At 39.1% G+C, this 26,421-nt stretch overlaps 4 protein-coding genes across 9 annotated transcripts; 2 read left to right on the top strand and 2 right to left on the bottom strand.

Annotated features, from left to right (window-relative positions):
• Window positions 1-456: 456 nt before the first annotated feature.
• On the bottom strand, window positions 457-14,150 carry fbrs (fibrosin). 6 transcript variants are annotated; one of them, XM_015608385.3, is made up of 19 exons: window positions 13,717-14,150; window positions 9,647-10,223; window positions 9,262-9,438; window positions 8,938-8,970; window positions 8,744-8,773; window positions 8,584-8,632; window positions 7,095-7,428; window positions 6,743-6,957; window positions 5,921-6,195; window positions 5,787-5,831; window positions 5,538-5,633; window positions 5,167-5,250; window positions 5,022-5,060; window positions 4,857-4,928; window positions 4,543-4,705; window positions 4,112-4,192; window positions 3,767-3,850; window positions 3,464-3,677; window positions 457-3,362 (listed from the first exon to the last, which is right to left on the bottom strand). In XM_015608385.3, exons 2-19 carry the CDS (start codon window positions 9,944-9,946, stop codon window positions 1,793-1,795), a joined length of 3,861 nt encoding a protein of 1,286 aa, XP_015463871.2. In that variant the 5' UTR covers window positions 9,947-10,223; window positions 13,717-14,150; the 3' UTR covers window positions 457-1,792. The 6 variants fall into 6 exon arrangements, with proteins under 6 accessions (XP_015463871.2, XP_007259178.2, XP_007259179.2 ...); XM_007259116.4 differs by having other exon boundaries at window positions 13,721-14,150; XM_007259117.4 differs by having other exon boundaries at window positions 5,167-5,235; window positions 13,721-14,150.
• A 1,167-nt stretch (window positions 14,151-15,317) lies between these two features.
• On the top strand, window positions 15,318-18,716 carry chmp2a (charged multivesicular body protein 2A). The gene is made up of 6 exons (XM_007259113.4): window positions 15,318-15,478; window positions 16,288-16,455; window positions 16,554-16,733; window positions 16,877-17,007; window positions 17,114-17,175; window positions 17,756-18,716. Exons 2-6 carry the CDS (start codon window positions 16,288-16,290, stop codon window positions 17,875-17,877), a joined length of 663 nt encoding a protein of 220 aa, XP_007259175.1. The 5' UTR covers window positions 15,318-15,478; the 3' UTR covers window positions 17,878-18,716.
• A 407-nt stretch (window positions 18,717-19,123) lies between these two features.
• Window positions 19,124-23,657, bottom strand: msl1b (MSL complex subunit 1b). Its single transcript, XM_007259111.4, has 9 exons — window positions 23,041-23,657; window positions 22,023-22,859; window positions 21,699-21,895; window positions 21,290-21,585; window positions 21,137-21,201; window positions 20,966-21,033; window positions 20,721-20,848; window positions 20,530-20,602; window positions 19,124-20,398 (listed from the first exon to the last, which is right to left on the bottom strand). Exons 2-9 carry the CDS (start codon window positions 22,686-22,688, stop codon window positions 20,308-20,310), a joined length of 1,584 nt encoding a protein of 527 aa, XP_007259173.3. The 5' UTR covers window positions 22,689-22,859; window positions 23,041-23,657; the 3' UTR covers window positions 19,124-20,307.
• A 65-nt stretch (window positions 23,658-23,722) lies between these two features.
• Window positions 23,723-26,233, top strand: LOC125781157 (gastric inhibitory polypeptide). Its single transcript, XM_049464290.1, has 5 exons — window positions 23,723-25,114; window positions 25,223-25,318; window positions 25,692-25,829; window positions 25,919-26,017; window positions 26,125-26,233. The coding sequence occupies exons 2-5, from the start codon at window positions 25,239-25,241 to the stop codon at window positions 26,132-26,134; spliced, it is 327 nt and encodes a 108-aa protein (XP_049320247.1). The 5' UTR covers window positions 23,723-25,114; window positions 25,223-25,238; the 3' UTR covers window positions 26,135-26,233.
• Window positions 26,234-26,421: the final 188 nt, after the last annotated feature.

The following is a 26,421-nucleotide window of genomic DNA, read 5'->3' as shown; positions in this document are numbered from 1 at the left end:
TCCTAAATTTAAATCCTGTATTATTATTATTCATTTTCTCAAAAGAAAAAAATATATATAAAAAAGTACCACTACTGCAGTAAAATACTGTTTTACTTTTAAATGAGCTCAATACCCCAAAAGAGAAACTTATTTTAGTGACTTTTGAGCTTGGTCTTGGAATTCCACTGCCATACATATTATAGAGCTTCCCCTGCTCCAAACATACCTGATGCAACTAATGAACCCAATAACAACCTCTTGCCGAAGGAAGCTGGGTGTGTAAGAGTGCGGAAAACATTGCAACATGCAGGGCAGTAGTTCCCAGGATCAGGATCAATAGTAGTAGTAATAATTACAACAATAACAACAATAATAATAATAGATTAGCACACTGAAAACTGCATACCAATCTAAACAGATTCTGTATTTTAACAGACTGAGTACTGTGTATGAAGCAATGCAGCAACACGCATATAAATAACCAACAATTTGTTTAATAATTAATCTTTGTTGCTTTCTTTTCAAGGGGAACATATTTAAAAGGTATAAAATTGTTTTTGCTCAAATAATTAACCCAGAATGTCCTGTACTCAGGTTAAGAGTCCCTTCAATCCTGCTGCGTGTTTTCAAAGCATTCCATTTGTCCAGTGGATGCTCCATAACTGTCTGAGCTGTGTCGTTTGTGGAAGATGTTGTTCACATGGGGACTTCCATAGTTCACCTCAATCTCTTAATTTATAAATATATTCAGCAACCAACAACATGGGGAGCAGGCTTTGTGATGGTTACAAACCCAGTTCAATGGCATTTAAACCCCTACTGTCTTGTAGCAGTTGTACTGTGCCATATCCTGGATCAAATAAACTATTCTAAAAAGGGAGTGCAACTGGTGAGACCTGAAACAATGACATTATGACAAACAGTGAATATGTTTATTATATAAGGTAATTAATGTTAACAATAATAATTACAAAAGCAATATCACTATTCTACTGTATTCTGTCCCAGCTCACATATCGAGTCAGAGTGTAGGAGAATGAGTTTTTTTCCTTTTAAATTTTAAAATATTATCAAACAAGATGTACAGTTAATAATAGTTTTTAAAGAATAAAATAAAATAAATCTGCAGACGTTCATTGTAACGTTCACGGAAGTTGTGCCTCTGGTTGCTGTAGACTGATTAAGAACAGGAAGCTGAAGGTGTGTTTCTTTAAATTCATTTTACAACAGTTCTTTTTTCTTCTCTCTAGTTACAGACAGAGCACACACTAGACAATCTGAGAAGCACTACTTCAGCCACTGTTTTGTCTCCTTTTTCACTTCTTCATATGCAGATCTGAATCTTTACAGCTGGCTTTTTGACAGCCATCAGTTCATAGAGGAAAATAGATATGTCAACCAAGGTGTTAAAATGCAAACGTTATCTCTGAATACAATTCTGGATCCATCAGCCTGGAAACAGGCCTGCAGGGCTTGTGTATGTATCTCTCTTCATACAACAGGACTTCGTCTTTAGTCTTTGAACATCCACAGGCCTCTTTGAGAAACAAAATTGTAATTATAAATCAAAAGCACAGGAAGGAAGGGGGGGTTGGGGGGGAAGAGTACCTTAAATTGCACCAATATAACCACAGTGGATAAATATACTGAGCAGCCCTGCAAAGTCTCTCTGCCCTCCACTCAGGTCATCTGAACACTCAATGTACGGTCATTTTAGCTTTAGCAGGTTAGGTTGCTGCATATTCTTCCATTACCAGGAAGAGCCGTTCAAGTGCAGTAAATTCCTTCACTGCTCCAGTCTCACCTAGTACTATCTGGACTCGCCATCCTTATGTGTATTGAACAGGGCCAACTCCCCAGGTACACCAAGCCTGGAACCACGTGGTGGTGTGGAGGACCTAGTCGCAGATGGAATGAGCGGAGGAGGTGCACCAACTGACAAGGGCATTAGGCCGGGTGCCTTGGCAAGAATTCCATTTGGGATGTGATGCGGGTGCATCAAGCGAGAATATATGCTTGGTTGATGTGCCGAAGGATTGCCAGCTCCAGCAGGATGGAGCTGTGGGTGAGACAGTAAGCCTGCATGCAGTTGTTCTAGATGGGCCGCAGATGGGCTAGGCAAGTGAGGAGCAGAGAGGTGCGGATGCATTCCAAAGTACCGCACTCTCTCAAAGTCCTCTCGCAGTATCTGAGCACGCTGGTCCTCATCCAGCAACCCACCACCAGGACCGACCTGAGGAGGTCGATCAAAGTGATGAGACATCAATCCAAACTCTGGCCTGGCTGCAGACGATGAAGCAGCACTGGATGTGGGAACAGGTGGATGATGTTGGCCAGCAGCCACAGCTGCAGCTACTGCTGCAGCTCGTTCTGCCTCCAGGTATCGTGCATGCTGATGCTGAAGTAGACGGGACAAGTGCGGGTCAGAGCGCAGTGCTAGATGGGGATCTGGTCGTAAAGCCAAGACGCTTTCTCGACGTTGATGCTGTTGGGCCGCGAAATCCCTCCAGGGATCCCAGGGGAAGCTGTGAGGAGCCTGGGAGTGACCCTGGGGTGGTGTATGTGGATGGACTGCAAATCGATCCGTGGGAGGCCCTACAACAAGTCCGGCCGAACCACCTGCTCCACCGAGGTAAGCCTCTAGAGCACGTGATCGATCCAGGAGAGAGAGAGGGTGATGTGGTGGGTGTGGAGTAGGAGGGGGAAGAGGCACTCCAGGTGTTGGAGTTAATGAGAGGGTTGAAGAGGGGGTTGAGGGATGGTGAGTGTGGCGACTGTTGGGCCTCTCAAAGCTATGAGGAGGTACAACTGGGTGTTGTATGGAGATGGGCACAGGTTCAGTCTCTTCTTTTCTCTCCTCCTTAATCTTCACTGGGGGATGAGGCAGCCCAGAGAGACCAGGGGGTTGTTTCGAAACTGGAGTCGTGGTTCGATCAGGCTTCTTGACTGGAAGTGAACTGACCGAGGAGGAGGAAGAGGCTGGACCGCTGCTCTCTCTTTGGGATGGATGGGTGGGATCTGAGTTGAGAGCATGTGGTTGTCTTGGGAATAGGTCCAGAGGAGAGGGTGCTGAGGGGGCGCTTGGAGGAGGGGTTGCAAGAACAGATGATGTGGATGAACGAGGTCTGTCTGGTGCTGAGGATGCTGATGCATGTGCTCTGGAGGCTGACATTGAATGCTGTCTCTTGTCTGGCTCTCGATCTCGCTCCCTTTCCCTCTCTCGATCCCGTTCTCGGTCCCTGTTTTGTCCATCAGATTGTCCAGCACTGGCACTCAGAAGGCCCAAGCCATTTATGTGGGAACTGGGGGTGCTGCTGCGATGCTTGAGGGAGGGGGCACTGGGAGACATTCGCACAGGTGGACGACCATATAGATTCTCTCTGTAAGGAGGAAAAACATATTTGAAAAGCATATTTGAATTTTGATGTGAAACAAATTAAATATTGCAATATTAAGCATGTTGTTTTTAGTTGTGGCATACCTGTCCTTTTCATCTTTAATGTGAAGTTCTCGTCTCTCAAGGTCTTTCCCTCTATCTCTTTCATCCCTTTTCTCCAGTCCTTTGGCCCAAGGGGGGCCTGAGGGGAAAGATGGAGGGGCAACATGCAGGCGATTCCATGGATCATGCGGATTACTCAGTCCTCCTACTGCACTTGCAGAGGATTCTGCCTTATGTCCAAAAACAGAACTAGCAGCTGGAGTGGAGAGAACAGATAAAATAGATCAGTAAAGTCCAACACGGACTGAGATGGGTTTTTAAATTCAAGTTTACATTTTGACTCACATAATGAGGGGCTACCAAGTCCTCCAAAGGCACCAGAGCTCAGGGCTCCCAGGGGTGGGAAGGGGGGTGAGCGGCCATATGGATCTGCAACACAATACCATTCGCATTAATGATGACAATCAAAGATCCTGTTCATAAACTTCAATTATTAAATACAAATCCCAATTATTAAAAGCAAGACACATAAAGGCTGCTTGGTACTATGTCTGGTTTATCATCCACATACATTTTCATATGTCTGATGCCACTCAACATCAGAAACTTGACCACTATTCCTGTATAATTACATATTAAACACTAGGCTACAGTTCAATCTCATGTTGAGATCTGTGCCCAATCTCTTACCCAGGTGGGTTGCTGGGGTGAGGAAAGAGGAGTGGGGCGTTGATGGAGAGATGAATGGAGTGGAGGACGGATTGACTCCACCTGAGAAGACACAGTGGTCAACTCAAATACTCAAAAGCCTTTATTGGAACATAGTGTGTTCCACTGTAGTTTTTTCTTTTTATGTCCTCTCCAATCCTTTGCAAAAACACATCTTAACACAACCTAATCCAGTGTCTAAAACGTCATAAAATAGGTCATTGACAACTGTTAGATTTTACCTGGTAAATTAACTGCTGTTTTTTTAAATAGACACTTAGTACATTTAAATAGAACACTTTAGTACATTTATATAAAACATCTCTTCAAAACAACCAGTATTAATCAGATAAAATGACCTAATGATTTAACACGTTCTGCAGAATACAAGTATACAAGAGAAAAGTGTGTACCAGCAGCTGTGAAGATGCTGCCTGGTCTGGAAAGTTCATGGGTTGGAGGCAGGGGACCTCCAAGTGGTCCTAATCCCCCTATTCCTCCAATACCGCCTGGTCCAGGGAGACGTGGCAGCAAATCATTACGAAAGTCCAACTTTTGAGGATCAGCCTGCATTAGCTGAAAGAAATAAGAACAATTTGACAATTTTTACTTTGTTGGTACTTCAATGTTTTGGAAGATTATTTTCACGAAAATCAAAAGGTGATATATAAATATACAAGGATCAATCAGAAAAGAAAAGTATAGAGGAAAAAAAACACACACACACCTTAACTTTCTCCTGGTGCCTCAGAATCATCCAGGCTACACGCACATGCATAGCACACCACTTTCCAGGCTTCTGCAGAGTAAGAAAATAAAATAAGAGTGAACACTAGTTATCAAACAAAGTTAAAAGGAAAAGAAACTAAAAGTGAAGAGTAGTTACACTTACATTACTGACTTTTAATGATGGAGCAAATGGGTCTGTAATCTGTAGACACAGAAAAAAAGGATAATTTACTATTTATTACTACTTAGCCATTATTACAAATAACCCCCTGGGACCAAAGCAAAAACATTGCACGAAGATCTCCTACCCTAGGGTCTTTAGGCTGCAAGTGGGGAGGTACCACACCAAGACGAGCAGACATCTCTGGGGCAGGTCCCTGAAGGGCAACAAGCTGTCAATCACAGGACACTAATTTAACCCACTACAAGCAGTGGTGTATCTAACAGCATGCATTAGCTTTTAACTTAAAAAAGAAAAAAATCACTGCATATGATTTGATGTGAAGAAAAGAGTGGATCTCAGCCATGGTCTTGAAAGACCATTTGCTCTGCATGTTGTAGCAACGTTTACAAAAAAACGAGTACTCCACGACCAAGACTGAGACCCCACTAAAGTTCTATAGCATGTTAATGCATTGTGAATGTTTATTCCAAATAAAACATTAATAATAGTTCTCACCTTGGGCTGAAAGGCTCCTTGTAGAGAACTAAGTGGTCCAGTGGGAGGAAGTACCGGCTGAATTCCAGGCACAGGTGGTGGGTACTGAGGGAAAAACTTGAAGCAAAACAAAACAGCAATTATTTTACTATCATATCCATTGGCCACACATTTAGTGAGTGTATGATGCAGCTTTTGGCTTTTGTCAATTGGCCACAGATATGTGCCTGACCATTTCTGGCATCAGCCTCCGAAGCAAAAACAACTTACTGGGTGTCGAAAAAGACCTTCTATCTTGCCTGGATACTTCTCAAACTAAAAAGAGAAACAGACATCAGCTGACATTACCATCAAAGTGTATAATGAAAATAAACAAAAACAAAATAATCTGTGTGGCTTCTTACCATAGGGGGTGCCGCAGCAGGTGGATGCAAAAAGTGTTGGTGGGTATGGGTGTGTTGGTGCTGATGGTTGTGTTGATGGAACTGGTACATTGGAGGGATGGATGGCTGAGCTTGTGAAGACCTGCTAGACGTGCTAGAGCTGGAGGTGGAAGCAGAAGGTCCTCCTGATGCTGAGCTCACACTGACTCCAGCACTGCTACCTGAAGCTCTACCCTCTGCACTTTGGGAAGCCAGGAAGTGGGGGTTCAGGTCTTGACGGTAGGTGGGATCTTGATCTAAATGGAGTGGGGGGGGGATTTTAGTGACACCAATTTAAGGAACATCTACAATAGCAGTTTGCATTAAAAACACCTGAAATCTGTATTGGGTTTATTAATAATAATAATAATAATAATAACAACAATAAATGTGATAGAATTAAACAATCAACGAATATCTTTACAAAAATAGACCAATAGTAACATTAGGTGAGCAACATAGGAAAAACCTCCTACTTTATCTGCTTTACCCAATTTTGTCTGATCTGGTAGCCATGTGACTTTTGACATGCTGGTTCTGACACATGACAGTCCACATGAGCTACAGATTAGGCAAAGCAAATTAAAAAGAAAACTTCGTATAACCATTAAAAGAGATTTTTTTTTACACAGATCAATCAATCAATCTAGTTTGAGAAGGTGGATCACCAAATCACATACAAAAAGTGACTTCTGAATAAATAACAAAGCTTGGTGTTTAAATACCTTAGGCATATATACACCTAAATTACTGTACAAACATGTCTTTATACACATCATAGAGAAAAGCACTATTAAAATGTACCTGTTGCAGAGCGAGGGGACACCTGCAGGAGAGGGGGTGGAGGAGGAAGTCCAGGAGAAGGAGTAAACAGAGCACTGGGACTGGGCCGAGAAGAGGGACGAAGCACTCCTGCCCCAGATGGGCCTCGGCCAGAGGACACACTAGTAGACGGCGTGGGTGGCCGGATTAATGATGAAGAGGCAGATGAAGATGGAGTCTTGGTTGAGGTACTGCTCCTGATGAAACCAAACATATTTACACAAAAAGATTTAATTCACATCCATATAAGTTTTACTCAAATCAAGTTACTATCCTAATTATGTACTTGAGAGAAAACATTATTTTTATTTTTGAATTCTACTGATCTACTGACCTATTGGTCCCTAAACCGTAGGCAGGTTGTGACCGGCCAGCGAAAGGGAGGAACGGCTTAGTCTTGTGCCGTGGGGGACTGATATCATGGCGGTGATGTGGTCCACCATTTCCGTTCGCTTGTGGGGCAACATCCGTGGAGCGGGGCAAAAGGGAAGGCAGAGAGGACGAGGTAGAGGTGACTTCAGGATAAGGCAGCTCCAGACTCCTCTCCTGACTCCGCTCCAAGCCAGACACTCGGGGCGTCACAGACAGACGGGGTGGCCCATTGTTCGAAGGCAACAGGGTGCAGCCGTTGCTCACAGTAGAAGCCATGCTCACTGGGTTGGGCACCACTGATGGAAAGATAGAAAAATTATTCATTTTCACCTAATCTGTAAGCAATCTATGCTTTTCAACATCAAGCTCTAAAAGCCCTACCACAATCAATTTTAACCTAAGCATTGTCATCACAATGTGGGAATAAACAAGTCACATCACAGTATATGTAAAGTGGCTTAAGGTCAATTTATTTGATATATTTTTCCCCAGTTTGATACAAAAGGAAAATTCATACTGCTTACATCCCCCTAATCAGGTATCTCTACCAAAGATTGATCATATCTGTCCTATATCATGCATGTTACTCCAATCTTGGATCCAGAAAATATTATGAATATTGTGACCTATTTAATCCTTTTGAATTTTATTTTTTTAAATACAGAAATATACATTGCAGGAAAAAAAAATACTGCAATGTGCAGCTAAGCTTCCCACTGATCTCACACAATGCAACCAAGCTAGCATTCCCTTGCCTCAAGTCCCATGAAGAGGATCATTAAAGGTCTGATCAACTGATTTTCTGATTAATATGGCAAAAGCCACGACAAGTCTGTTCTTGTTTATTACATCGACTTGTGCAAGACAACTGTAAAAATTGCAACAAAATGCGTAATTAACATTACAGTACTATAGAAAATGGTACATTATGTTATATAAAATAAAAAAATACAGTGAAATAAAATAAATGCAGACATTCTAGCACAGTAACTCAGTGACCATGCACCATGCACCCCTGGTTATCTTTAGTCCAACACAGCAATAGTGTTGTTCTGCATCAATAAAGCTCTTACACACATATCGCTTTTCCACCCACATGGATCCAGCACAGTTCTTTTGTTGGAAAACCGCTAATAATCAAGTCACGCATTTAACCAATAACAATGATTAATGTAATGACCAATGTAAATATAGAACATAAAAGTGTGGTCTGTGATAAATATTTGGACATCTTATAAAGTGTCTTGCATGCACAGTTTAGTACCAGTCTGTTTACACATTCTGTACGAATACCAACACAATACCAAAACATAATAGATTCTTTAGATTTTTTGTGATATATAAATAGAGTCACTGTGCAAGATTTATTCAAAATGTTGTTAAATGTGTTTAATTACCTACGAATAGCTTCAAACGTTCAACTTAACAAAACAAAATAAACCGATACCTACCTTCTCTAGTGCTAACGATGAATGTAGGCTCCATATCGTTGTCAGATGCCTACATTTGAGGCAAGAAAAACAACCGTTACTGACATACTTAACACAACAAAATCTTCAATACCAAAATAAAAAGATACATATATAACATACAACAACAAAAAGCACCCACCTTATCTCCCGATTCGCTCTCCGTGTCACACTGACACAAAAACAAAGAAATATCAATGCCAATATGCACTGGTCAACACAGACACTTAACTCACTGAATACGCTCACTTACAAAATACAGCAAACAGAAAACCTGTAAGTGAATATTAACAAAACATAAAAAAAGAAGGTGTTCCAGAAAAACAAGTAACTTACAATGTATCCAGTCTCCATGAGATTTCCAGACACCTGAAACACAAACCACAACTGTTAGTCCTGGGACTTGTTTTTCCTGCATGCACATTAAGCAGGCTGAATAATTATTTACATAAAAGGAATCAAACAAATATTAATATTTACTTAAACAACACATAAAAAGCATCAGAAGTATAAAAACAGTACAACACAAAAAGTTCTTTTACTTTTCAAATGTGCACATAAGGACCAGCAGGATCAAAAACATGACACCAAGTTTAATAACTGAAGTGAAACTAAAACACTGTACATTAAATGACACTATGCCTTTTGTCCATCTCTCACCTTGGCCTCTCTCTTCCTTTTCTCAAAGCGGCGCTTCTCCACACTGCTGTTGGTGTGTGTAGCTGGAGCTCCTTCCTCAGGCTCAGAGAGTGGCCCTCCATTTTCATCCACGTCTCTCTTCCTTTTATTTGGCCTCCCCAATCCTGCTCGCTCTGGCGGCTTCAGAGAACAGTTCATCTATTAAAACACATGTATAATGATACTAAGAAGTCACGGAACTTCTCTAAATTGCCTGTTGACTGTTAATAAATGCATTGCAAAAGGGTCCTGATACAGCAGTGCAAAAACAACAAACGTATAGACATATACATTCGCTGCATTACACAATATGCATGTAATAAAAAAATTACTAAGTATTATGTGCATTTAAAATGTGTTTCAGTACCTCCAAGGCCTCCAAGCTTATAAAGCTGGCTATAGCGAAGCCATCGATAATATCCTCCTCGCACGACACTGACTCTCGCTTCCTCCGTCGCGGAGGCCGGTGCCGGACACCAGGAAAGACGGGGCGACATTCTCCACCACTAGCACCAAGAAGAGAATCTCCTCTGCAAAGCTCCTGGTCCGAGGCTGAGGAAGGCGACGAGGGTCCGAGGTCTGCTCTTCTTCTCCGTCGCTCTCGGTCACGTTGAGAACGGGAGCGACGGCTCTGTCTTACCCCACCACTTCGACTGGGACCGTCCATGTCAAAAATGTACTGCAAGTCTACGCGAAAGGCACTGACACCTCGATCCGTGGAGGGAGGGACCTTACGTTCACTGAGGACACCCAAAATCTTGTTGACCGATGTTGGTATCCCAGTTTAAAGTGGAGTTAATATTCCTACCTACAGTTTTGTACCAGTTGGAGACGGCTGTCTTATAGGAGTCATGTCTGTCCATCTGTGGGCCTATTAACTTTATATATTTCAGGATATTCCCCTCAGTGTTACTGAATTTTTGTCAAGACATTGTCAGTTTCATCTGGAAAAAAAGAACAGAGAAAAGGGAGGCATAAGCAACAAATAGCCCACATCTACATTTACACCGTAAACAGAACACTTCTATCAAGAGAAAAAAATAATCTAATGTTTTGTAAGCCAACATCCAGACCCCATAAAAAGTGGTTCTTAACCAAAGTAGTATGCCACCAAAAAGGTTTCTAATGTGTCGAATACAAAACAATAGTTATTCAGGCAACAATATATGGGTAGCAGGACATGTTAAAGCTCAGGATATTGAGAGCAAACACTTCTCCTTACATTTTAACAGATTTTATTCCAAACTAATTTGAGGTATTTTTATTTCTCCACTCATTATGAAATTGTGAGACAATATACAGCATGACTGCCAGAAGAGTAAAATGTCAGTGCCAAGTAGACACAATATTTTTGTGTTACAACACCAATGAAAAAAATTATATTGACCACTAAGCATCTAACAACTGGCAACAGGACCACTGGCAAATGAGATAACTTATGAGATAACATAACATCTGGCCTGCTGTGTTTTAGTGAATGTGGTTTAATATGTTCCTGTAAATGACTTGGTGGTGGTACTTGGAGGTTTTATTTTGATCATGGGTGGTACATGGTCTGAAACAACTGCGAGAGAGCATGCCCCAGAACCACTGCCACCACTGATTAAAATGCTATACAGATATCATTCACCAATTTAACAGATCATTTACTTATTTTAACTAAAGAACCTCCTCTAAAATGACAAAACAAATGTTTTACAAAAAGAAAAAAAAATAGATATTCATTTGAGGACCACTTACTAATAGGACACAAAAACAAACAAAACAAAATAGCCAAGTTAAATTAATCTATGTGAGGATTTGAAGCAAGCCACACAATTTAATAAAAATCCTTAATCTTTTCAGCATTTTCAGGTGTTTGTAACAGCAAGTTCGATGATGGTGATTTTGTAAATTATTATTTTGATTTTTTACAACATTTTATGCTATATTATCATAATTGAATTTAAAATCAGACTCCTGGTAGTTTCTTAATACTTAAATGTATTGTCATACTTACATTAAATAGAACTATGTATGTTTAGATGTATATATGTTTTGGCAGTAGTAAATTCTTAAAATGAATAAACATTAGGGTTGGATTAGGGTTGGATAATGATAAAACAACTTTTTTATATGATCAGGCATATTGATATGTCTAGATATTGAAAACTGATATTTGCTGACATATTTACCATATGCTGGAAAGGAAATAAACGATGATAGCCGCACTACTACAATTGGCCGACATTGACCTTGCTACTTTAAATTGTTGAACGTTTGCACTTTGTTGTCTATACAGTTCTGTTTATCCCATTTTGCACCATGGTTCCAGAGGAACGCAATTGCACCGTGTACTAGGAATGACAGTAAAAGCCTCTTCTGACTTGAAATCCTAAATTGATGTTAGGTAATCTAATGCTTGTATTATAATAAGTTTTAATAATGTATTGTTTTATTGAATCTGTTACTTTAAAATAAAAAAATTAAAAGCTGTGAGAAGTCTATGTAAGAACCAGTTAGCTAAATAAATATATAACACAAAAATGTGAACAATTATTTGGGGATGCCTTTAAATTTAAAGTTTGCATACAGTTGAATCAGAGCTAAATAAATGTTACATTTGTGTCTGAAGTTATATTGAGGAGGGTGTAGTTATACATGTGTTATAAATATGTTATAAATAAGTATAATCACTGTCAGAAGAGAATTTCTATATGTTTAAAATTCATTCTGACCTTAATTTTAATTTGAATCAAACAGGTTAGAATTTACAAATATAGTTTCTCTGAAAAATGTATCTGATTAATCTAATTTGTTTTTATGTGAATGTCACCAGCAGGTTTCACAACTTTACAAGTTTAAAACTCTAAAACATTGTATGAGTAAGGTGCTGAAATTTCCTGTTGGAAAAAAACAATCACGTTTCAACTGCTTTTAGATTTAAGTAGGGGTGTGCCATGTTGTCCCATAAACTGTCATTAGACAGCAATATTATGATTTGAGTATTTTGTTTGAAAGCATTGTATTTTGTACTTGTTTTAAAATCGTTTCTGTTTACAGTGTATAAGCACGGACTGAATATGTATACTTTATTGTTTCGATAGATGTATTTTCTCCATTATATTATTATAATTAAATTAAAAGTCAGACTATTGATAAGCTTGTTTTGTTCAATTAGATTTTTTTACTGAATGTTATACTTCGATATAACAAAACTTTTAAATTAAACTTATACATTTCAATATTCAAAATGCATATTGAAAAACTAACTGTTACAGCTTGTGTCAGCTTTTACGCTTTAAAGTCGGATGGCTAACGGGTTAGCTTGCATCTAAAGGTGGGTAGTTCAGGTCCACAAAATACAAATCCATCCCAGGATTTTACAGTTTTAACTGCATGGGAATTTTAGACGCAGAACACCCACACGGGCAACTGGAGAAAATCCTGGGGTGGAGTTTTACTCTCTGGACCATGGGCTACCTACATCTAAGCTAGTTACATCTGACAGCTTCAGTTTCAGCTGCTAGACAGGAATCACATATATATTTTGACACATTTCAGAGCTTACATGTGAAAACAATTAACTTAGGTTATATCTTGTCTTTCATAACTAGACAAATTAACAAACTCAGATGCGCTGATTGAGTATTAAAACGCGTAAGTCTCTAGCGTTACATCTGTCTGGCTAGTTTTTGACCCAGTGACGACGACTAGCTAGCTGAAGCTAGTTAGCTGCTAACCCAGCAGCTCGCTGGCCTAGCGGGTTAGCTTAGCTAACCTAGCTAAGCTAAGCTAGCATCCCCATAAATGACGGTAAGGTAATTACCATATCCATATCCAGTGTAAACACTGTCGTTGGGTAGCTAACACAGAAATTGACCGTGTAGCTACTGTGTCTGACATTCACTTTACTGTGATAAATAAAAAGGCGAAGAGATCGTTTATCGGCCCTGTCTTTCTCCCTTTTACATTTCCATTAATTAAAACAGCTGGATCTCCAGACAGTGTTAACGCTAGCTAACCTAGCTAACTACGTTTATAGCTATTAGCGTTAGCTCACTGCGCTATGTTAGTTAGCTAGCTAGCTAAGTTGTTTGCTAACCTAGCTAGTTAGCTTAATCAGCTAAAAAAAAACATTCAACATTTTACACACACTCGGCGGTGCTTCGATGACACACATAATATAACACAGTTAATATAAGCCAAGCAAATCAGACAAATTCTACCTAAAAAAATCGACAACTACAAACAACCTGTCTGACCAGTTTAAAGAAAACACAAAACCAAAGCGAGCGATCCTTTCTGACGAGAGAAAGGTGAATCCATCCAGCCGAAATGCATCAACTGTCCGATCTCTCTCTACCTCTCTCTCCATCACACACACACATTATTAAAACCACCCTCCTCCATTTGTGCCACACAAGCGTTAGCCAAACTGCGCTATTCCGATCGTACCCACCGCTCCGAAGTGGCCGATGCGTCTGATCGCTGTCTCCTGTCTGCTGCTCGCTTCGTTTCTCCATTACACCATCAGACCCGCAGCAGGCCCCGAAGCCCCGAGCTCGAGTTTCAGCCGCAGGAGCGCAGTCCGAGCCCTGTGGAGTAGGCCGGGGAAGGGCACCTCCTTCCGCCCGCGGCCCTCTCTGTCTAATCCACTCAGTCGTGTAAAGCTGAATTATTCCCTCTATTTCGCCGCAGTCTCGGTGAACAGCCCTCGCGAAATCGCCTTCCACAGGGATCCCTAAAACACTAGGGTAAGTTCCGATCGTCAAAATCAGACGAATACGCGGCTCGTTTTAATTCGGAAAGCTTGCAGTCGGTGAGCCCTGGGTGGATAAACCCCACAGTGAAACTGCATTGTGTGCTCCAGTCGATTTTTTTCTTTCCTCTGTGATTCACGGACAGCTGTGTGTACCTCCGGATCAGCCAGCACTGCCGCCTGTAGGTCCAGCCTGTATAACACAGCGCTTTACAACATTCCGTTCCTTAGTTTAGTAAATTATTTTAACTGATAAAAAACATTCACGGTCAGTGTAACGTTTATTAATATATTTTTCTGACTGTTCGAGGATCGTAGTGCCGCGTAGAAGAAATAAGTTTTAACCCATTTTCCCAATATTAGGCAATATTATTCCCAATATTCAGAAAATGTAAGTTAACTGTTAAAGGTTAACTTACACTGACCATTCATCTTTCCTTTTTTATCTATTTTGGTTCTGTGACCACACACAAGGGCTATGGCAAAATATGTGTAGCTTTATTCGGGACCTTATTTATAAGGAATATTAACTTAGTTTTGAAAATGTTTTATTTGGTTTAACTTATTGAAAAATTAACATTTTTATAAAAATCTAGTTATTTTTTTGGCAAAGTACTATTAATGTGATAAAATAATTTAATGTAATGTGTTTTCTGTTGTTACCTTTAAATGGACCCCTGATTAACATGCTTATCTTTTTTTTGTTTTTATTTTTGTAACTCTTTTTCTCCTTTATTTTTTTATGAATAATTATATAATAATAGAACGTGATGGATTATAAAAATTATAATAATAAAAACATAAAGCAAGAGGTTTTTATAGTAACATAATGAATAATTAAACAAACAAATAAACAAATAAACTTTTTTTATTGGTAGGTACAGACTCGATTATTCATGCATCCAACATGCTCATGGAACAGGAAACTTCACAGAATTAGACAACATCTATAACAATATAAGAGATAACTAAATTACAAATAAAAATAAAACAATAATACAGTAATACATTAATTGAGGAAGGCTAAAGGGTATACAACAGATCATCGTTATAAGAACTTTTTTCATTGATTCTACTAAAAGATTGGAGAAGGGGATTAAACTCAATCAAGTATATAGAAAAGCTTAGTCTTGCAAAAATGTTTGTGAATAAAATATTTTGCGAGTAGAATATAAATAATATTCTATAGTCTACTAGTCTAATAGTCTATTAATTCTAATAGTCTATAATGAATAAATAAATAATTAACTCTCTCTGTCTGGGTGTTTAAATCCTCTGACGTAAGAACTTTCCATAGGAAGTGTGGAGATGCGGAAGAGGGAGCTGCAGATCTGTTACAGGGAGACTGAGCCCCGCTCCCACTGAGACACACAAACACAAAACACTTTCAGACCCGCGGGACCGGAGACAGACAGCTATTCAACCTCGGGCAGTTTACCGTTTAACAGAAGACTCAAGGTAAACGTTTAATAGACGTGCTTCTAAAGTCGCGGAGGTGGTTTTAGCAGGCAGCTAGCTTTAGCTAAACTAGCCTGTTAGCAGCCTGTGTTGTTGTTGTATCCGCTAAGCTTTCAGAGTTTAGAAAAGTGAAAGCCTTTTTAGTCTTTACAGTAAATTCAAACCAGGGCTTTGCTTCCATTAAACGTGGTTTAGACATATCCACGCAGGTTAGCTTACTTAGTAACTGGCAAGCTAACTAATATACGACACTGTGATATAAGAGTGTCTTATTACCATGGCGAAACTGAGCGCTAATTAGCTAAGCTAACCTGGGTTAGCATTTGTTTTGATGTGTTTTTTATGAACTATCTAACAGCTTGCTAACGTTTAAAAAGACACAGAGATTAGACGTCTATTACACGCACGGGCATGATGTTTAAGTTTAAATGACTTAAAGCGTGTTATTACTTAATCTGATTCAATCTGTTATTCTGGTTTAAAATGATTTACTTAATATAGCTAATTAGGCTAGCTAGATTTGCTAATTCTGTTTTCAAGCATACAATACTACACTAAACTATCTTAACCATAGTTGTGTAGGCTTCTTTACCTCAAACAATAGACAGCTTTTGATTGTATTAAGGTGTGTTTGTGCCAAAGATGATGTCAACAGCACACCGTCATCTGAGTCATTCTTTAACTTTAGCAGTCATGTGACTTTTGTAGGCATGCTGTTTCCAATATTTATATCTGCTGTCATTTGTTCTGATGAGTTTAATTAAATTGACTTGAATTGAATTGAATTTTTGGTTGTTTTTTTCCATCAGATGGAGTTCTTATTTGGACGGAGAAAAACTCCGGAGGAGATGCTGAGACAGAACCAGAGAGCACTGAACAGAGCCATGAGAGATCTAGACAGAGAGCGACAGAGGCTGGAACAACAGGAGAAGAAAATCATAGCTGACATTAAGAAAATGGCCAAACAAGGGCAAATGGTACAAAGCCAGAAAAGTTAACAGAATTTCATCTGCAAATTGTCCTTATTTAAAATCATAAACTGACATGTTAATAAGTAATGTTTTCATTATTCTAGGATGCAGTCAAGATCATGGCCAAGGACTTGGTTCGCACCAGACGATATGTTAAAAAGTTCATCATGATGAGAGCCAATATCCAGGCAGTTAGTCTCAAAATTCAGACCCTTAAGTCAAACAACAGCATGGCACAGGCAATGAAAGGAGTCACCAAAGCCATGGCCACAATGAACAGACAGGTCAGCTACCAGTGTGCTTGTGAGATATTTGTGTGTGTGTTTGTTTTAAACCTGTGGTCATCAAGGCCAAATTCAACAATTACCAATATGCATGGTTACAAATTGATTCAAGGTTTTCACTAAAAGCTATGCCCTTTACACAGTTGAAGTTACCACAGATTCAGAAGATCATGATGGAGTTTGAGCGCCAAAGTGAAATAATGGACATGAAGGAGGAGATGATGAATGACGCAATTGATGATGCAATGGGAGATGAGGATGATGAAGAGGAAAGGTAGGATTGTGTAAATACAAAATAGATTATTGGCCTTTAATGTAAACTTGGCCCTCTGTGTCTGTTTCACAGCCTTAATACTTACTTCATTTGTTCTCTTTCATAGTGATGCTGTGGTCTCTCAGGTGCTGGATGAGTTGGGTTTGAATCTTTCAGATGAACTGTCAGGTATGAAACATGTCCAACTATATATTTTTTCTAGCAGATACAGTACAAACACAAATGATTGAGCAGCTTGTTCTTCTGAAATCAGGAGGTTTAAAGAGAGTTTATTCTGTTTTTGTTGATGTAGCTGCCTCTACTGTCCAGGGAAGTCTATTAGATATTGCAACATTGCAGTGATGTCTTAATTGCAATTAGTGACCTAAGTATTAATAAGGTCAGGATGATTATTTATCAGCGCCCCATCTCATCAGCAACTTCCTAGCATATCCCAAAAGTATTGAATGGAGCATCTTCATTCCAGAGAACACAACTCCACTTCTCCACAACTAAATGCAGGGGGAACTTAATATTCCTCTTTCACACGCCTGGTAAAGGTTCATGCCTATCTGCTACATACATTCTTTAATTTCTGTTCTATTAAAAATACTTCTCTAGTGGGATATGGCTGCACGTGTGCTTACATGCATTTCCGCCAACAATGGGTGCAACTTACAAAAGTCAGAAGAAGTTGTCCACAAAATATAACTCTTAATTCATATAGTCTGTATTCAGCTATTTGTACTTTTTGTGTGCTTTTAAACAGGTCTGCCTTCTACTGGGGGAAGTCTTTCAGTACCCGCTGGGAAGAAAGCAGAACCACAGCCAACTCTGGCAGATGCAGACGCTGACCTGGAGGAAAGACTGAACAACCTCAGAAGAGACTGAGGGACAGAAGACTTTCAGTTAACAGGAAGAAGTGAATAAACCCTTATAACACCTTAATGAAAAGTTGAGTGATTAAAGCAGTGGATAATGGAACACTGCAGAATTGGATCGCAGTGACATTTCGTGGCACAAGGCACACTTGTGTCAAAGTTTCTTTTGCGTATTTCTTTCTTTTTTTTTTCTACTTGATATGTGCCGTATGTTATTCTACCAAACAAACGCTCCAATCAAAGATGTGGTCTCTCGCATGTTTTCCAGAGCATTCATGCCATGCAGATCATTTTAAAATAGGGAAGTTTTGCTTGGAAAAATACTGAAGCACCACAGGAACCTTGTTTGATACTGCTGAGAGGAAAACACTAAGTAGTTTATTATTATAAAGAAGGCGTACAGGCTGTTATCCATTTAGTCCAAATGTTGATTGTAAACAGATTTTTATACAAGTAGTGCAAAGCATTACTACAACTTTACATGTCTCATTAGTATAGTTGTGGTTGTATTTCAGAAATGTAAATCTTTCAAGCGCAGTGGTTTATATATTTTATCAGAAAACTTTTTCTGGTACCACATCAGATCAGGAAACTCTTTGCCTAAACTTTACTGAATTGTTCTTTACTTGCCCTACAACCAATGGGTTGTCAGATTTTGCTTAACTAAAATCAATCATTCTCCACTAGTTTCTCCCGTTTAAAGAAGAAATTTATTTGTGGTGAAAGGGTTTAAACAAACAAATGTATGATTACTGGTGTATTATAGTAAAGTATTTATCTAAAAGAAAAATTAAACTGGGATGTTGTATTTTGCCTTGTTTTTTTCTCAATAAACATTTTTCACACTGAGTGAAGAAATCTGACTGATTAGTTCTGCAGTGAATGCAGCCACGTAATTTCAAGTAGGAAAGTATTGCCATGAAATGTTAACCATACTGTAAATTAAATGCAGTGATTCGTGCTGGTTGTTAATCCTTGCCACATCCCAAGACAGAAAACTACAACAGGTTACAGTAAAGTAAAAATATGTTTTTTGTTTTTTTTTACATGACGTGAAAGTAGCCTTGGCATAAAGATTATACTACAGGTAAGGAAGAAATATATTCATTACCTCAACCATTAGTTGCTTTATATATACCAAATGTATCATTGCACAATTTAGTGGTTGTTCTAACTTTAACTTTGAAGAAGTAAACAAGGCAATTACTAAATCTGCTTCATGCTCGCCAATTTCAAAAAAGAAACAAAAGACAAACTCAGAAACAATAGGATTTGTATTTTTTGCAAAACAAATTTCTTCAGTTACTCTGTCAACATTCTATCAATATATCATCTATACTGAACATACAACACTCAAACATAAATAATAAAAAAATAACATTTTCCCTTATATACATCCTACACATTTGATGAAGCTAGACACAAAAATCACATGTTCAAGAAAAAAAGGTATGCATGTGGTGACAAGCCATTCATGCCAAAACAAAAAAAATCAAGTGACTACAGACTAAGATGAGGCATGGCTTTGGATTTTCTATTAAAATTTTGTTGTACGAGGCACAAAGTTTATCATGACCATTCGCTTGACATGATGCTTGAAGATGTTCTTTTAGATGCAGACAAGATTTTGAGAAAAGTTAAAGTGGTGAAAGTTCCCATTTACAAGATCAGATATAAACAAGAATCATGACTGACCACTTGATAAACATTGAAAAATTATTGGATTTCCTTTTAGTCCATTTGTATGAACAGCTTTACAGATGTGCAGACCTCCAGCTGAAGCTTACAAACAAGAACTACTTGAGCTAAAACAAAATCACACACTGCTTATGCAACTCTTAGGTGGTGATAACTTTTTTTTATGGAATTTCTACTGCACTTACAAAAATGGAAACTTCTCACCATATGATTTGTTGACTCCAGACAACCATGCATTCTAAAGTTAAGAGAAATTAAGGATTTAAGTCATAAGCCTTCGTATCCTCACTTGAGGGTTCCGATTCACACTCTTCACTATACCTCCATGGTACACATACAGTGATACAGCCCGATATTCAAAAATCCATTGAGGCATTACATGCAAAAAATGCATCATATGTCCACAAGGTAATGCACATGAAACTTGTTGCTTAAAGCGGTGCCTGCAGTAATATCATTCATGTAAAAATAGACAGAGCAGGACCTGAACTATTTATATGGCAATCAATGCTGAACACTAGACAGTTTTTTTTAAACAAAATCACAGGGCATTCTGTGGATAGGATTATCCTAATGATTAACAATATAAATAAATCTGCATCACTGCCATCTTCACTTATTGCCATTTAATTACAAACACACAAACCCATGAAACCGATCAAGTATCCAGTAGCCTTAAAAGGGGCCATCTCTTTCTTTCTGCAGCATTCAACTTGGATATGTACATCTCAAGAAGACTGGCTTATTTCCGGCAGGTCCTGTGAGGAGTTTGTTTTTTCTGATTTTCTATACGGCAGCGACTTCGTTCATCAAGCCATGGCAGCTCGAAATTCCTGAGTAGGTATGAATGAGAGAAAGAGAAGAAAAGGAAATTATAAATCTATCATAACGCTAGACGGTAGAGACAATAGCATAATCAAAAAATTTAAGACAGTCACAGCCAACTAAACATAAAGGCACTTACTGTGGAGTGATTTTGGGCAAAGGGCGACCGAAGGCCACAACAGGGAGAAAGGGGGTGATGATAATTGACTCCACTGTGGAGAAAATTAGTAAACCATAAATCAAACGCAAAATTAAAAACTGAATTTTCATACCAGATAATTTTTTATTATTATTGATTAGTTTAAATCCTAACAAAAGTACAGATCATACCATCATCAACCTCAGGATAAAATGATGACATCTCTGGCTCACTCTCCTGAACATTTATCTTTCTCTTCTCCATGCGCTGTTGGAGCCTTTGTAGCATACGCTGCTCCCGTATCCTTTGAATGTCCCATCTTTAGTGAGAAAAAGAGCCAGTCAACAAATACCACAGAGGGTAAACATCTGACTTACCCGGAAAGATTTTCAGGTACCCTTTACACATTAAAATAAAACAATTTTCCAACACTTACCTCTTCCTTCTCTTCTCATCCAGCTCCAGCTTTGCATGGCGTTTTAGAAAAACACCGTCATCAAGACTCTGCAGGTAGAAGAAAACCGTGCATATATGTTTAAGAATTTTGCTGATGTGTGTGCAACAGGAATAATGTAGAGAAAATACACATTCAGACTAATATTCTCACCTCAGGGATGTCAAAGGCATCTTCCTCCTTCAAAGGCTCCATGCTGTTTTCCCTCCATGATGGAACTGTGAGTTTAAAGAAACACAATACATTTCATTAAATACATACATTCTTGGTAATTAAAATAAACTCTGCACATTAAAAGATTCTTACTGGCCACATCATCCTCTTTCTTAGGGGATGGCTCACGCAGGGGTGAGACGGGAGGTTGGTGCCAACAGCATAAGTACATTTCTGTCGTCGTCATGTATGGTATGTCTGGATGTTCACAGTTATCTTCTCCTTCTGAGAGGGCTTCCGACTTTCCCACTCCAGTTTTCTCTGGAGTCTCCTTGTTCCGCAGATCTCTCTGACATGGTGAGGCTCCTCCAGTGTCTGATTTCTGGGGTGTTAACCTGGAAGCTTTCCCCTGTGGCCTCTGTACCTTTGAATCTATGAAGCCAAATTTCCTAAAGAGCAAAACGAAATATGTGCAAATCAAAACATGCAGAAAGAAAATGTGAAATGAGAGGATACATGATACATTATATATCACTCACACACATACAAATGCACGTCTTACCTCTTTTGCACCTTGCTGCTTCGACTAAAAGCAGAGCCCTTGGCTGATGGGGTTTGAGGGCTGTCTCCTACATCAGAATCCCAGAAGTCATCAGTGTCTGGGACCCATCTCTCCAAAGGCTGAAACAGGCGCTTATCACGTGGTTCTTTGCTCGTCAACTGTAAGCGCCGCTCCATTCGCTCAATCCGAGCCAGAAGCTGTAGGACAGTGATTATTGTGATAATTAAGAAACAAGCCACTTAATTTGTATAAGCATCACAGGTGTAAGTGTATGAACAAAACACTAATTTAAGCTTCTATTAAAAAACACTTTAAATCACATACCGTGTCCCTGTCAGCTTTAAGTTCATCTATTTCCTTGTCTTTTGACTGCAGCTGTTGCTGCTGCTGCTCAATGAGGTCCAGCTGAAGCAGGAGAAGTTGCCGAAGACAACTGGCCTGTGCACTTGGATGGCCAGGAGTCTTCTTCATGTTCTTTCGTTTACCCTCTGGGTTGTGTTCATGAGATGCCACACCATGAGCCCCCATAGTGTCCAACCCCTTCGCACTGTCCTCCCCACCCGATTCCCTGGAATTGTGAGAGTTCATTGAAACAAATTCTGCTTTGTTGTCCATGGCGTTGGTCTGTCCGAGTGGAGTTTTACTTTTAACAGGGGTCCCTTCGCCCCCCATTTGTTTGGCTTGAGATGCAAGTGTCTCTGTGCTCTCAGAGCTGGCTCCAGGAGGAACAGCCACCGCTTTGTTCTGTCCTGCGGGCAGAAACGGCCGAGGAGCCTTCCCAGCGAGGTTCTTGTCCAGCTTTCTGGATGTGATGAAGTGCTGTGCGGCGCTGCTGAGGGTGACACCGAGCGAGTCATGCGGTTCAACCGCGAAAGAATACGAATTTCTCGGGGCGCCGACAGTGTGACCCGAGCCTGCTCTCGACAGATAGAAGGTGTTGGATTCTGAGCGCAGTGCCACGTTAGAGAGGGACTCGGAGCGCATATTCATGGCGAGAACAACAAGCTACAGAATTAACCATAGCTAGGTAGTTAGCTCCAATGGCGTGGGGTGGTCAGTTATTTAGTATGGCAGCCTGCAAGGTAGGTTAGATAAGCTAGCTGATGTTAGCTTACAACCAGGGTAGACCACGTAAGTCAACGGCGCAGGTGTGTTCTTAACCTGAAGAAAAAAAAACACACAAAACAATAGACAGCTAAATAAGCAAACGTTAGTTTAGTTGGGTAACCTAATATTATAACTATATAACGTTAGCTATGTGCCACACTGCACACTCAGTACTGTATGGATCAAGTGTCATAGCTAATAGTTAGCTAATTAGCTAATAGCTAATAATATTTACCTGGACCCGCCTGGAAACAAAGCTGGAAATCCTTCATGATGTTTCCAAGAACACAAACACAAACAACACCGCCTTCACAAGCTAACCTAAACAAGCAAACCCAGCTAGCTGGTTAGCCAGCTAGCGAATTAGCCAACTAGCCTATTAGCTTAGCTAGCGTCCTATCTATATAGCTAGATAGGTTAGCTAACCGCTAATCAGTACAGGCCACAGGATAGCCTAGCTAACTAAACATCTGCAGACCACTCAGGCTTTCAAATAATAAAGCCAACAGGCCGCATTCGATGTTAGGTAGGTTATAATCCCCCACTTCGCTAGTTAGCTAAGCTAAGTTAGCTAGCTAACTGCCCGGTGTAGTTACTCCGTCCTCGCCTCCATTTTGATCCGCAGTGCTGGAACTGCTGGATGCGGAGAAAAAACAATAACACTATCTTTCTCCGCCCGCTGCCTCCAAAAATCGCTCAGTTAAATCAGCCTGTGAACCGCAGGTGTGGAAACGCCCCAGTTTCCTCCTGAATTCTTCCCATACTAGGAGATAAGTTCCGTTTAAAGCGCTCCTACGCTTCACTTTTATTAACGTCCCCCATTTTCTAACGTGATCCTCAGCACCATGTTGAGCGCACAGTCGGTTTAAACGCCGTACGCGCTGCGCATGCGTCAGCCCGGGACGTGTTTACAAACCCGGGCAGGTGGAGTTTCTGTAAAAGCTCGAGGAAACTGGAGGAAAGAAAACACCAAAAAACATTTTTTTATTTAATATTTACTCAATATAATGTTTAATTCTCCTAATAACTCTACACAATTCGTGAACCCGTGTTTGCACGAACCATATAAACTAGAAATGTGTGCTAAAAAGTGCTAGTTTTAATACCCATTAGTTTTAAGTTTGGTTTATTACTGCTATTTTCTCGTTCATGCTGAGTGGTGAGGCTCAGGTAATTATTCTATTATTATATCAGGCTTACATGAATATATAGAACTAAATACAGTAAATAAAACACAACAAATGTGAAATATGCACAGATATACAAGAATATGCAAAAACACGGATTTTATTTTAGTTTTGTAAAAAGGAAATTAATAACCACCACGACCTTAGCGTTATTCCCAACAAAAGTGGCCCAACTGCATAATGTTGGCCTAGGCAAAAACTAAAATATTTTATTAAGTAAAAAAAAAAAATGTGATATTTTGTGAGAAAAGAACAATCCAAAAATTAAAGACATGGTGTAACAATCAAAAAAGTGTTTTGTGGCCTAAGGTCAACACCAGGCCGTTGAGGGTTTATATATATATATAACGTTATATATAAGAAGAAGAGGTAGAAAAAAATTATACATTACCGGGTAAAAAAGTTTAGAAACAAACCCTTTTTACCTTTATTTTTGCCATTTAAACTCTTCAGGTCCAGTGTACAAAATTTTGCAGTAACCTGTCAGGGTCTTTAAAGAAAACAAATAAACTAAAAACTGAATAAAACCTGCTTAGCTCCAAGGTTGCCCTTATTTTTGCATGCAACTGCATTTTTAGCAGCACTGTATTGCTTTGTGTATTGCCTTCCTTTGATTCTGATCATGTCCAAAGAGTCCCAAACAGACGACAGTCAGAAACAAGATTAAGCAATGATAATTTTTTTCCATTTGCCATTTTCCCTTCCAATTCTGCATCTTTTGTTGGCAGAAACACTTTCCATTTAGCCATAAAGCAGATAAGATCTAGTACCCATTTAAAGCTGTGCAAGCTTTACATCACATTCACGGCTTAATGACCATTCTAGCCCCAGAAACATCAGATTAATGGCCAATTTGTACAAAGCAAACCAGACAGACTTCCTTAAACGTTTAGCTTTCTAAGAACAGAAGCTGCAAATACAGGAAAGACTTGTGAGAAAATAATCTTATCAGCCTGTACACCTGCCTGATCGCTCACAAAAATAATTGCTTTAATGATGCGGAAATATAGATTATTTTTTCCAAAAGTCATACAGTTTTAACGTATAAAAGGGGACTGCAGTTCACCGCTATGAAACCAAACCTTTTGCATCTACATTTCTGCAGCACCAGAACTGTGTAAGGTAGGTCTTAAGATATCTTTCCTTAGGAATTTTATTGCATACTAAAATAATAATAATACAGCTAGTCTGTATGTGTATTAAATGTTTGATTGTTTTTCTAAATTTCAGGTTGTGAAAGCTGAAGATGAAGGTAGAGATGATTGCTCTGATTTTCTTTTGCCTGGGCGGTGTACTGGTAGTCACTGCAAGAGCTGTTGACAACAGGCAAGACAAAAGTCTTCATTAATTTATTTATGTGAATGTTGTTATGAGACTAATAACGAAATTTGTCCATTAGTTTGAAATATATTTTTTTCTATTAAAAATGTAGGAGTAAAAATCTGTACAGGCTATACAAAATTGTATTACAACAATATTTTTATTAAATTATTTAACAAATGCTTTAACTTGGTAAGCAGACAAACAAAAAAATTAAATGTGTAATAGTTGCCTGTTTAAATCGTTCTTCATTCATCAGCAAAGCCTTTTTTTGAGTCCTGTTTCCTGCATGCAGGTCAAGTGTGTAATCCACTATGTTGTCTAACATTAAGAGAATTAGGAATAAATCATTTTTGTACGATTTTTGTGCCACTAATAGCCCAGCAGATGATGTTCAACACCTGGGCCGCCGCTATGCTGAATCCACTATTGCTAGTGATATCAGTAAAATAATGGACTCCATGGTACAGAAGAACTTTGTAAACTTTCTGCTGAACCAGAGAGAGAAAAAGAGCATGTATGTATGAGGACATGAATGTCACAAATAATGTTACCGCATTGTGTTTTGCAGTAACCAAAAATATTTTTTACTGTATGTTGTAAAAGGCCCGCTACCATGCCTGAAGACCCAGAAGTTCACATCTTCAACGATCTGCTGACGAAAGATTTCACAATGTGGGTTCACAGCAAAGGAGACAGATCCAAGTAAGTGATTTTGAGACAAAATAAGTCATTGTAATCATATAACAGTGTATAACAGGATAAATAAAGGCTGTTAAACTCAAAATGGTATGTTCTGTTTTATCCCACAGGAGTCAGTAGTGCTAAAATAGATGTGGCGATGAGTGAATCCACTTCAATTTAATATTCTTGATAAATATGACATGCAAAATTTTAATAAAAGCATATTTCAAAATCAAATCTTTGAGTATGAATGTTACTTTTCAACCAAACAAAAACCTGATTACACTTGAGCTATTGGACACAGCTATTCAGTGCACAGAGACAGTTCAACATCTGTGCTACATAGTGCTGGACGATATGGCCAAAATTCATATCACGATATATTCCTTAATTTCGGTCGATACGATATAATTTCGATATCGATA

Source organism: Astyanax mexicanus, chromosome 15 (genome assembly GCF_023375975.1).
Source record: "Astyanax mexicanus isolate ESR-SI-001 chromosome 15, AstMex3_surface, whole genome shotgun sequence".
Lineage (NCBI taxonomy): Eukaryota > Metazoa > Chordata > Actinopteri > Characiformes > Acestrorhamphidae > Astyanax > Astyanax mexicanus.
The sequence above is the reverse complement of the archived record's forward strand: the minus strand, read 5'-3'. Positions and strand labels throughout refer to the sequence as shown.

Coding starts and splice junctions, on each gene's coding strand:
- msl1b (XM_007259111.4), bottom strand. CDS start 22,688: ATGAATATGCGCTCCGAGTCCCTCTCTAACGTGGCACTGCGCTCAGAA. Junction 21,586..21,698: donor AGCAGCAAGGTGCAAAAGAG/GTAAGACGTGCA, acceptor TTTGCTCTTTAG/GAAATTTGGCTTCATAGATT. Junction 21,202..21,289: donor GAAAGAGGATGATGTGGCCA/GTAAGAATCTTT, acceptor TTAAACTCACAG/TTCCATCATGGAGGGAAAAC.
- LOC125781157 (XM_049464290.1), top strand. CDS start 25,239: ATGAAGGTAGAGATGATTGCTCTGATTTTCTTTTGCCTGGGCGGTGTA. Junction 25,319..25,691: donor GCAAGAGCTGTTGACAACAG/GCAAGACAAAAG, acceptor TGCCACTAATAG/CCCAGCAGATGATGTTCAAC. Junction 25,830..25,918: donor CAGAGAGAGAAAAAGAGCAT/GTATGTATGAGG, acceptor ATGTTGTAAAAG/GCCCGCTACCATGCCTGAAG.
- chmp2a (XM_007259113.4), top strand. CDS start 16,288: ATGGAGTTCTTATTTGGACGGAGAAAAACTCCGGAGGAGATGCTGAGA. Junction 16,456..16,553: donor TGGCCAAACAAGGGCAAATG/GTACAAAGCCAG, acceptor TCATTATTCTAG/GATGCAGTCAAGATCATGGC. Junction 17,176..17,755: donor TCTTTCAGATGAACTGTCAG/GTATGAAACATG, acceptor GCTTTTAAACAG/GTCTGCCTTCTACTGGGGGA.
- fbrs (XM_015608385.3), bottom strand. CDS start 9,946: ATGGACGGTCCCAGTCGAAGTGGTGGGGTAAGACAGAGCCGTCGCTCC. Junction 6,958..7,094: donor TACGGTTTAGGGACCAATAG/GTCAGTAGATCA, acceptor TGGTTTCATCAG/GAGCAGTACCTCAACCAAGA. Junction 3,363..3,463: donor ATTAAAGATGAAAAGGACAG/GTATGCCACAAC, acceptor TCCTCCTTACAG/AGAGAATCTATATGGTCGTC.